This window comes from Ruditapes philippinarum, unplaced genomic scaffold (genome assembly GCF_026571515.1).
Source record: "Ruditapes philippinarum isolate M1 unplaced genomic scaffold, ASM2657151v2 ctg1495_1_1_1_1, whole genome shotgun sequence".
Classification (NCBI taxonomy): Eukaryota; Metazoa; Mollusca; class Bivalvia; order Venerida; family Veneridae; genus Ruditapes; species Ruditapes philippinarum.
In genome coordinates, this window is record NW_026862737.1 from 70,322 (window position 1) to 81,793 (window position 11,472).

The 11,472-nt window shown below is 32.7% G+C and overlaps 1 protein-coding gene and 1 long non-coding RNA gene across 2 annotated transcripts; both read left to right on the plus strand.

Moving 5' to 3' along the window:
* The first annotated feature begins 1,026 nt into the window (after positions 1-1,026).
* On the plus strand, positions 1,027-3,833 carry LOC132720036 (uncharacterized). Its single transcript, XR_009624296.1, has 3 exons — positions 1,027-1,086; positions 2,603-2,800; positions 3,784-3,833. It is a non-coding gene; the product is annotated as an uncharacterized LOC132720036 (long non-coding RNA).
* Positions 3,834-3,971: 138 nt separating this feature from the next.
* LOC132720040 (uncharacterized) lies at positions 3,972-10,444 on the plus strand. Its single transcript, XM_060704026.1, has 6 exons — positions 3,972-4,031; positions 4,802-5,035; positions 5,949-7,188; positions 7,747-7,837; positions 8,133-8,301; positions 9,604-10,444. The coding sequence occupies exons 2-6, from the start codon at positions 4,846-4,848 to the stop codon at positions 9,864-9,866; spliced, it is 1,953 nt and encodes a 650-aa protein (XP_060560009.1). The 5' UTR covers positions 3,972-4,031; positions 4,802-4,845; the 3' UTR covers positions 9,867-10,444.
* The last annotated feature ends 1,028 nt before the right edge of the window (positions 10,445-11,472 follow it).

An 11,472-nucleotide genomic window follows, 5' to 3' on the forward strand; every position in this document is an offset into this window, starting at 1 on the left:
TATTTCTTACTGTTTCTTCTTTGTTTCTTAAGGGATCGACCTCATACTTCAAATATATTTACGTTATCATCATCCCCATCTTATGTGACAAGGTTCATAAACTCTAGCACCAATATTTTCAGATTTATCTCCCTTTGAACTTAGAATTTTTCCATAAAAAATATTATTTTTTACTATAACTTATTTATTTCTAAAGGGATCAACTTCATACTTCAAATATATTTACGTAATCATCATCCACATCTTATGTGACAAGGTTCATAACTCTAGCACCAATATTGCAAGAATTATCTCCCCATAAACTTAGATTTATTTACTAGAAAAATGTTATTTTTTATTTTAACTTTTATTTTTAAAGGTATCTACCTCAAACTTCAAATACTTATACCTTATCATTAATTACATTTTATGTGACAATGTTCATAACTCTTGAAGCAATATTTACAGATTAATCTCTCTTTGAGAAATATAATAACTTCTTTACTTTTTAAGGTATCTACTTCAAACTTCAAATATATATTTCTTATCATTACACAAATGTTGTGTGGCAAGATCCATAACTCTAGCATGACTATTTCTATAATTATTCCCCTTGATCTTGGAATTTATGTTAACAAATGTTATTTTTTTTACTATAACTTAATACGTAATTATACATAATTGATTTTTCTTTCATAGTTTTGTCCTCCTTACTGCGTCCAGTATTTTATTAGTCGAGCTTCGCTGTCTCCTGTGACAGCTCTTGTCTTGTAGCATTATTTCCATGGTAATATGTTTAATCATCTTTCATTGTTGATATTGTATGTATACATGACTTGTACATGTAGACATGAATTGAAAAAAAGGTTAATTGAGTATTATACACAAAATGTAGCATTTTATAAAGTATTGTGTGCAAGTTCTGATGTCTTACACTGTAAGCATTACATAAATTACTGGTACATGTACATGTATATATTGCTTTATTGTTGGTACATGTATATATTGCTTTATTGTTGGTACATGTATATATTGCTTTATTGTCTCATTTATTATTACAGTTAAAAGTACAGCTAAAACAGTGTTCAACAGCTGATGGAAGCAAAGGTAATAGATATTTATAAACCAGTAAAGTACTGTACTACTTTGTCACCATTGTTTATTTTCAAGGTTCATGAAAAAAATACATGTATATCTATACTATTTATGCTATATATTCAAGAAGTATGTGTAACACCAGGAAGTATCTGTTGATAAAATACAATGTAAACAATAGAAGAAAAGAAAACAATGTGACTCATTTCATAACAATAGAATAAGATGTATTGGCCTTTAATTTCTACAATAGAAGAAAATAAAAAGGATAGAACCCTTGTTTTACATTCCTTGGCATGTCTGTGCATATGTTCAGTCTGGTTTTTGTTGGGTTTTTTTTTTGGTGGGTCATTCTTTTTAGTATTCATGGTCAAATATTGAAATAGTTTTGCATGAAAGTTTAGCACATTGTGAAGATGTGTTGCAAGCACATGATACCCAGGTTTGTAGGTGAAAGGTCAAGGTCACACTTAAACGTTTTGCCACAAAAGTTCATTGATAGTAGTGTCCAGTCAACTACATCACTGTATTCTGAATTCATGGATGGATTTTAAAATGCTTTTGGTGTAAATGCATTGGGAATAATGGCAATATGTTCATCACATGAATTAAAGGTCAAGGTCACACATTTTTGTCTCTAAGATTTTTTTTATAGTAACAATGCCTTCATTGTTTGTCAAAAGTCATGATACCTTTACAGAGGGCCCAGGTTTGGGGTTATTTGTCTGTTTCCAATGAAAACTGTAAGTGTAACTCTCAGTCCAACAATATATAAATGATAATTATATGATTTCTGGTGAATTAAGATTGTTTTATTTCCTGAACATTGTAAATAATAAAATCTTTAAAATTTATTTAAGACCGGAAGAAAAAAATAGAATTATTAAAACAAATATAAAAATTGAGAAAAATTTACCTTATTGTATCAGAACTATAAAGTCTGTATATATTTTAAATTTGATTATATAACTTTCTTTACTAGTACAGTGTCATTAAATTGTAATAAATCACCAGTTGTAACCTGAAATTAGATATGAGGTTGAGAAATAAATACCAAGTTTTGTTTACCATCAGATCATTACATAAACATAAAAACTGTTATTATACAGTCTCAGTCATGCATGAATTAGTAGTGTTTTTACTTTAAGCATTTCATTTTTTAAGAGGAGGCAGATTATAAAACTAGGTTATTAAGTGCTAACTGAAGATGTAAAATTTAAAGGAGAGAAGTGTTTCAACTAACAGCTGATTCCTAAAGCTGCTTGTTAAAAAAAGTACTGGTCACTGCATAAATGTTTTATTTTTCTTCTCTCACAAAAGGCACTTTAAACACTATACATAACCTCACGTGCTTTTTTAGTCACTGCTGTTTGTTTTTATGCGACTTTTAAAAGCCATTAAATGATGTTTAGGTATTTAGATAGCAAAAAATACAAAACTTTTAGGACAAAAAAACAAAGCATAGTTGAGTATGATTAAATACAAAAAACAATTTGAGCAATAATTCTACAATTTTGTATACTTTCAGGTTTTAACTTGGATATCAAGGGAGTTAATCACAAATATCACTTCCAGGTAGATTTTACAGCACATGAGTTATGTTTCATGAGATTTGAAGAAATCCAAGACAATGTACATGAAACCTCGTGCATTGCCTGTCTTGATAGAAATTTCTATCCTTCCATTGTATACTCACGGTTGCTGATGCTGTTATACTCAGATCCAGGTAAGATAACTCTTGATAAAAATATTTTTTCCTTCACATTTTGGAGGAAAAAAACATAGACTGTACTTATTTGTTTGTATCAATGAAAAGGTTTCTAAGCAAGGATGCTGATTTTCAACCTTATAGTTTACAGTACATCTGTATTAGTAATCACTTATGTGTAATGTGAATTGCTTTAACACAGATTAGCAGATAGGTTATCTGAAATTGACAAATTCTGAATACAAAAAAGTGGTAGATTATCTAAACTTTAGCTGGTACTTTGGGTGCTTTTATTCCCAAGAAAATAACTTAAAAGAACAGTTTAATGAACCTATTTACTCAGAATTGAAGGGAAAGGAGATTAATCATACAAAATAAAGTGATAATATTCAAAATGCAGTTACATTGTATATTCAGTAAAATTACTTGATTTTAACATGAATATATTTTATGATTATGTCATCAGAAAAAAATGAAGATTATTAATCATTTTCCCCTATCATACTGCAACTTTAGATCTGGCTTAGGATTTTCATTTGTCTATTGTCAAAATTCAGTAAGCTAACAGATATTGGCTTCAATAATGCACTGGTTCTGCCAGTCTTTTAACTGGAAATTTAGTATTGCCTTAATAATCGTGCTGAAAGACACCAGTAGCCTTCTGTCAAACTTTAAAATGTAAATTCAGTATTGCCTTGAATACTGTGCTAAACGACACATGTGATTTTTAGCCACCCTTTAAACTGAAAAGTTGTATTTATGTTGCAGTAAATGTTGACTTGTGTTGCAGAAAATGTTGTGTTATTTTGCAGTAAATGTTTCTTATGTTGCAATAAGTGTTGTTGCAGAAAATGTTGTCTTGTGTTGCAGTAGTGTTGTCTTGTGTTGCAGTAATTGTTGTTGCAGAAAATGTTGACTTGTGTTGCAGTAAATTATTGTCTTATTTTGCAGTAAAATTTGTTGTCTTATGTTTTAATAAATGTTTATCCTATGTTGCAGAGAAATTGGAGAAGAGGCCAGTTGTATTAAGGTGCCATTTATACAGAGAGGTCTTTTAATCAAAACTGTCCTTGGTGCAAAGTGTTGCTTCTACAGATTCCTTTTGCAAAATATTCTTGTTTTCTTGCATATGCTGGAGTGCCATTTATATTGTTGTCCAGAGAGTCGTGTTGAAAAATATTCTATATACATGCTAGTAACACTCTCCGTAAACTCTGTGATGTCATCTACAGGAATATTGTCAGTGCAGGTAATTACAATAATCATTTTTGTACAATCCTAAGTCGTGTCTTGAAGATGCATTATGATAATTATTATGTTGTTGTCATCCATCACTCTGTCTTTAAATCATTTATTTCAGCAGGATAACTTGAAGTATTCCAGTGATTGTGTTTATATTTTGCATTTGAGTTTGTTATATAAAATTATCAGTTGAATTTCATAGGCAACAACTCATAAGTTTTAAAGGTTGTCAGTAATGGAGTTTATATTTGGTATGTACCTATATGTTACATCAAAACACAGGTTTGTGTCAATATTAGTATTTCCCTACAGTCAATTCATTATTGATATACCAGGTAGAGTAATGCCCTTTTTTATGCAAATTTTCTGTAGAATTATTTCATGCCTAGAGTTATGCAATGTGCCTTTTGAATGATTGATTATGTGTATGGATCTATTACTACTTACTGTTAAGTTCACAATCATAAGTATTTCAGTACATCCTTTCTATGCAAATTTGAAATAATTAATATTTGAAGTTCAGACAAAATGAGTTATTTGTGACCTCAAAAAAACACACATTTCTGAATATTTTTTCTTTCACATCATCATTCATGTGTGTTAAACATGGATTCGAGCCCTGCTAGGTCATTTTTACTCATATTACACCAGTACTGGTTTGTTCCAAGCAGAGGACTCTTATGTGGTTCTTACAAAATTTAATGAAAAACCTACAAGATTCCTTTTTTGATCATTCTTTTTAACATATACTGGACTATTTTTTTGTGTGTATTTCAGATGAGTTGAAGCACTGGCAAGTGTATGTAACACGATGTGGAGAAATGCCAGCGGGTGAAAAGGTGTTCCTATGTCTCACAAGGTCCGCCCTCATTGTCGTATATAATTACCATATTCTCCATTATCACCAGTACTTCTCCAGTCAAATCAGTGTAAAATGTACACCAGTCAACAATGATATAGAGTTTACTGTGAACGATAAAACATTGTTATCTGATAATAATGCCACAGACAGTAAGTTGACTTATATTTTTCATACAGAACATAGATGGTTCTACTAGGGTTCCTGCTTGTGCCTGAAATTATGCATGGAGGGGCACCTGGGGTCTTCCTCCACCAGTAAAGCTAGACAGTCGGCATATGACCTCTACTGTGTTAATGTGATTTAAAGCTGCATGCCCCGATGAGCTAATAAATTTCCAGAAAATCAACTTTGAGAAAAATGTACTGAGATTTATAGAAAAGTGAAAGTAATCATAATTAAGTAATGATATACCTGTTACATGTATATGCAATGAATAACTGATTTGGCAGTGTTTATCACTATATTTCTACTGCTTGACTTATACAGTAAGGGCTATTTTTGCACATCTTAACTTTTATTTGGTAATTAATACTTGATGCTTTTACTTGATTTTACTTCTTACTAGTTGAAGTTACTACATTTTTAAAATTTTTATGAACATTAGCATAAATCTGGAGGCAAAATTAGCATGAATCTGGAGGCAAAATTAGCATGAATCTGGAGACATGCTGCTTTAAATTAAGTAAATCCTAACCTAAAAAAATGGCTAATGGCTATTTTGGTATCTGCATGTACCAGAAATAATATACAGTGGATTATATGAGATCTTTCTCTTACATATATTTATATGTATATTTATATTGCAGAAAATAAATTATTCTATAACAAAATATTATTATTCATTATATAAATTAATGTTCAAATAAAATCACTAAGAAATAATCAACTTTTTTTTTTTCAAGTATATATTTTATAAGAATATCAAAATGATACTTTTCTATTGTTTTTATCAATATTTGAAAATCTTGGAAAATTGGGCTATTGTAGACCAATCCACTTTAATGCATAGGTACTGACAAAGGTATGTGTTGTTTGTTATGACTTAAGATTTTCTTTTTTCAGATTTCTTATTGTTTAAGACATTTAGCTTTAAAACAACCCAGTGTGAGAACATTGAGAAGAGTTTTAAAAACCTGGTGCGTAAATCTTTGTTATACCCCCATGGACCGAGTGCGCATTTCAATATTCGGCATAGTGAATTAAGTGCGTCTGCTGCACCTGGAACTACTTCAGACAATGTGATGATAATACCTCATCATAAATTCTGGAATGATAATAATAATTCTGGTTCGACATCTGGTAGTAATGGATGGCCTTCAAGTGGTAAAATGGACAATGTTGTGACCTTCCATAAACCGACACCTCATAAACCGGTAGAAGAGTTATTGCCGCATCGGACCGCAAGTAGTAACGGTAGCATTCCCGGCTTTGACAATTCAGCAGGTGTGTTTGAGTCACATGCTGAAGTAAACAGATTGGCTGAAAGGCCAAAGGATTTGACTTTACATAAGAGAGGTTCAGGGGGAAATGTAGTAGACGGCAATATAAAGGAAGCTGTTTCTACTTCAGATAACGTACATGTTGAAGATAGTCATATGTTAAAAACAACTGAAGAAAAACACATATCAGAGACCAGTCCAAAACAACATACATTGTCAAAAGAAATTTTTGACTCAGACCCTGGCCACTTTAGCAGTCACCATGGGCATTCCCCTTTAAAAGCAGTTGCAAGTGGAAGCAACTTTGACCAACTTTCACCGGAGGAATTAGGTTTGGATAACTTAAGTTATTTTCCAGACCATGAGGAGACAGCTCTATCATTTTTCTCTGTTGAAGAGGCAGACAGTCTTCCACCCCCACCCCCTTGCACCTCATTCTCACACCCATTTGCTGAATTTCACCACAGACCTGCTCCACAGCCTTCCCTAGATTCAATAGTTGAAGACAAGTTAGCAGTTCTTGAAGATTTAGAGATTCCAGAACGTCAGCCTCTTCGCGGCCTTTTACGGTCACACAGTTATCAGAACTTGAATGAGGAGGAAGATGGTGCGGTGCACCAGTACATAAATATTGCACAAGAAATGAGTTCAAGAAACAGCGTACATGATGACTTTCCATACTACAGATTTTATTACAACGTAGGAATGATACGCGTCATGTACGCTAGAATGAGCAAGAAATTGAAGCGTCGGAATCGTCTGAGCAAAGAAATGAGAAGCATAGATTTTAACAAGCTAGAAGATCATGAACGATGGTATGATAGGGACTTCAAGATCAGGAGTAAAGATCTGAAATTCTGCAAGTAAGTAAAGCATTATCTTGAATAGAATGCTTCAGTTATTAACAGTGGTTTCTTAATTGGCTTGTGTCAATTTTTAGTTCAAGTATTAAAAGAATAGTTGATTGAAATTAATCATTTTGGCGTCAGTGTTTGATTAAAGTTTTACAACTTCTTGTACAACATCATATTACAACAACCACTGAAGATTTTTATCTTGTAATTTCAAGCAGTCATTTGAGTTAAAGTTTGTATGGAAATGATGAAAGTTCATTTAATTAAATAAATAATAGTCAAATAATACAATGTCTGTTGGCTACTTTGTCAGTGCAACCACGTTTATTAAGCAACCTTTCTCATCAACAGCTACCTTTATTTCGCCGCAATCATTTTCTCTCAATATCGTAAATAAGCAACTTTTGCTTAACATGACCATCGACCGACTTTTGCTTAATGTGACCATCGACCACTGTGCTAAAACATAATTTATATTCTTATCAACTAATGTGGCATGCATCAAACAACAGTATGAATATTCTTCTTGAACCAATTTAAGCTGTGTAATCATTTTATTACTTGCAGTTTGTACAATGTATCAGCTAAGGAAAGTAAATTCCAGTATGATTATATAAAACCAGATGTTGATGATGACCCATACTGGACAAACAATGAGGTAAGTTTAAATATTTTGTGGCAATCGTCAAAGGCTTGTTTCATCAGTATATCAGTATATAATCAGGCCCAGTTGCTCTTTCCTGTAGTTTGACGATATATGTTTAGATGTTTCTATTATTTTGATTGGATACAATCAATAAGTATGAAATTTAAGCTAAACTTGAAGCTGGAAAAGGTTCAAACAGAAGCTGGACAAGTCCTAACTCTAAGATATGAAAATTTAGGGATAATATGGAAATTTAGGGATTATATGAAAATTTTAGTATTATATTTTCTTGAATTTATTTCTCTAGTTGTGTTTCACGATACAAAAGAACTTGGAGGAGACCCCGGGAGACAGACATCTGTTTAAAGACTTACAGAATGAGTTAGATGTAACATCAGATCAACTAATGCAGCTAGAAGTTATGCTTAGTCTTCTACCAGCAGAGAATGACTGGAAAATTCTGGCGGAACACATTGGTGAGGTGTTTTCTTTTTGTCCAATGAAATTTTTTTTCCATAATGTCAAACAGGCAATAAAAGATTTTCATTTGCATAACGAAAGGGATATACCATAATTATAGGATGCAGACTGGGTCAGTGGTTCTACAAAAGCCTCTGGTGCAGGGGTCCCAACCTGCCTGACTCTTGCCTTTTTGCCAGCCGACAAGTAGATTTTCAAGTAGTGTTTCTCCACAGAGAAGAGTATACAAGGCATAAATTTTAAACCTCAGTCACACTAGAGCTTATGATTACTTGCGACTACCGACGACGTGTAAAACCCACGATCATCGGCGATTGTCTGCGACCAAGCCCTCTTTGAACAGATAAATTTACTTCTGCGATTATAGTACGACCAATCATCATTGACAATCACACGACAGGTCATCAGCAAACGTACGATGATATCAAGATTACTTATGACTACCCGTGACCTGTTATGCGATCACCTACAACTTGTCGTACGACCATCACACGATTACTAAAGACTACTCAAGATCATCAGTATCTAGTGGCAATTTGTAAAGACTGTCGTAAGATTGTCGCACTTTCAAGCGACGATCATGCGACAGCCTAAGACCTGATAAGATCACTAGCAACCTGTTTGATCGCAGAGAGGTTTTTGTGCAAGCTCAAAAACCTCTCTACAACTGATATTGGTCGTGGGACCTTAATAAGATAACCTTCGACTATCGAAGATCACCGATGACCGTCGTAAGACCTTTTAAAGATTGTCCGCGACCAGTGGTCACTGGTGATCGTGAACTGGTCTTAACTGGTCGTAAACTCTAATGTGACTGGGGCTTTATACATCATCTCCCACAGCATGAATAAATTGATAGGATGCTTTTTCACCTCAAGCTCCAATTTTTTAAGAAAAAAAGTTGGCTTCGGCGTTGGTTATTTGTTTTGTTAAGGTCCATTTTCTCAGGATAAAGGCTATTCACTTCAAACTTGCTATACATGTTCAATGTCTTAAAAGGACACCATTTCAAACATGCAGATAATCCTGAAATTATTTTTTTCTGAAGTTATGCATCTTTTTTGCAACTTAGATTTTTAGCCCATTTTCTCAGAAACTGTCAAATTTATTCACTTCATACCTAATATACATAAAAAAAATATGATAAGATAGAGATTAAAAGCAAGCAAAAAAAACGGTTAGGACATATCTATAGTTGTAGTTTCATTATGTGTAATCTCATTATGTGTAATCTCTGTGTGCAAGAAATATTGATTTATGCATATACTTATATGTTTATGTACTTATATTTTTATTAGGTTTGAGCAGCAGTGACATCACTATCATCGAACATTTCTGCTATACTTATCGTGCATTGGCCGCACACATTGTGCTAACACACTGGATTTTGAGAGATAGGCACCACTTGTTACAGCATGGTCAACCAACTTCAAACCCACAGTGTACGTGGGACAACCTTGTGCAATTTTTAGACGCTCACGGTCGAGATGATATAACAGTTATGCTTAGAAGTAAACATTATAATGAAAACGAGCACGTAGAGGAAAGTACACATTTCTGAAAATATCACATATTGTAGAATGATGATCACTTTCATTTCATTAGAATAACCATTTTGAGGAACCGGTGTATTTCTGAAACAAGCATAATTTTGTTATTGTCATTCCACTATCGTGTAGTGAGATTAGTCTAGCTTACTCAGCTCTGTTGACAGTTTTTGTTGACATGACATCTATTTTTTTACCTGCATTTAGAGTATTATAGCTTTGTTAGTAATGCCTGCTGGAAAGAATTTTAGCTTATGTGACATGTAGTTTTATCATATTTCAGTTTTGTTGTTAAGAAAGCTCTAAGCTTTCTAATACATTTTTTGAATAGAGAAAAACCGAATTCATAAAGAAAGCCGTACATGGCAAAATTGAAAATGTTGCAGGCTCGGTTTGATTGAACTGTAGCTGTAATTAGAAGCTCAGTAACCCTCCACAACCCTTGCACCGACTTTAGCAGAATTTAAATTTTAACTTAAACTGGTAAAATTATAATTTTGAAACATCAGCAGATGTGTTCATACGGCGGTTATCATGAAACCATCAATGTAATAGGTGAATGTCATATTCATTTACAATGCCCAAATGTTAAATTTCTATGTTGAAAATCACAATACTGATCTTTTAAAATTTTCTTTGTCTATAAATTTGCTAAGATTTTTGTAGCATGAAAGTTGCTATTCTCTTTAACTATATCGATATATTTCAAACAATAATTGAAAATAGTTTGATACAAAATGTAAAGATTTAAAATTTCTATTGATTTCAAACTTGTGCTGTTTCATGAACTTTATTATACACATTGTATACTCCATAATTGATAGAATAAGAAACTGTTATCATTATACATGTACAGGTATTTGCTCAATTTTATATGCCATTTTATCCTGCTACTGTCTATATTATCAGCTGGATAAAGCCTTGCCGGATAAACTTATCTATCTCCAGTCATTATGTCTAAGATGACGTCACAAAAAGTCATGGTTAGCAGCAAAACAAAACTACATATAGATGATTTTACCGGGGAAAAGTAAGACTGAAATCATTTTAATAATCTTAAAACTTTATCAAAAGCAGGATAAATTAAATACATGGTTAATGTCGGGATGGAGAAGGTTTATCGCTAAAGCTCGCCAAGATACACTTGCTTGCTCACCGGATAAACCTTCTCCATCCCAACATCAACCATGTACTTTCTATTTTATATGCCTTTTTGAAAAAATGGGTCATATGATGAGACCCCTCAGGGTGACAAAAAAGACATAGTGTCACATGCGTGAACAAGATCAAAGGTCAAGGTCATCCTAAGGGGTCAGATGAAAACACTTGTCAATTAAGTGAAACTTCTACATGCATTGAGTGATTGTTATATAAATTGACACATGTTGTGGGGGATAGTGTTGTAGGCAAAATTCAGGTCCATGTAGAAAAGGTCAAGGTCACATGAATTAAGAGGTGCAAGATCAGGTCTTAAATTATAAACAACGATTTACAAGTTAATTTCTATCAATTTAGAATAAGTTACTGTTTATAGGAAGGAACACGTGTATTTTATATTGTTACAGTATATAAGATTTGAAGTTTTTACTAATTTAACTACATGTTTATGAAATTTCATCA

Excerpts from the sequence above, each read along its gene's own strand:
- LOC132720040 (XM_060704026.1), top strand. The coding sequence starts at position 4,846 with ATGCCAGCGGGTGAAAAGGTGTTCCTATGTCTCACAAGGTCCGCCCTC. Across the intron at positions 7,189-7,746 it reads AAAGATCTGAAATTCTGCAA|TTTGTACAATGTATCAGCTA; the intron begins GTAAGTAAAGCA and ends TATTACTTGCAG. Across the intron at positions 7,838-8,132 it reads CATACTGGACAAACAATGAG|TTGTGTTTCACGATACAAAA; the intron begins GTAAGTTTAAAT and ends TTATTTCTCTAG.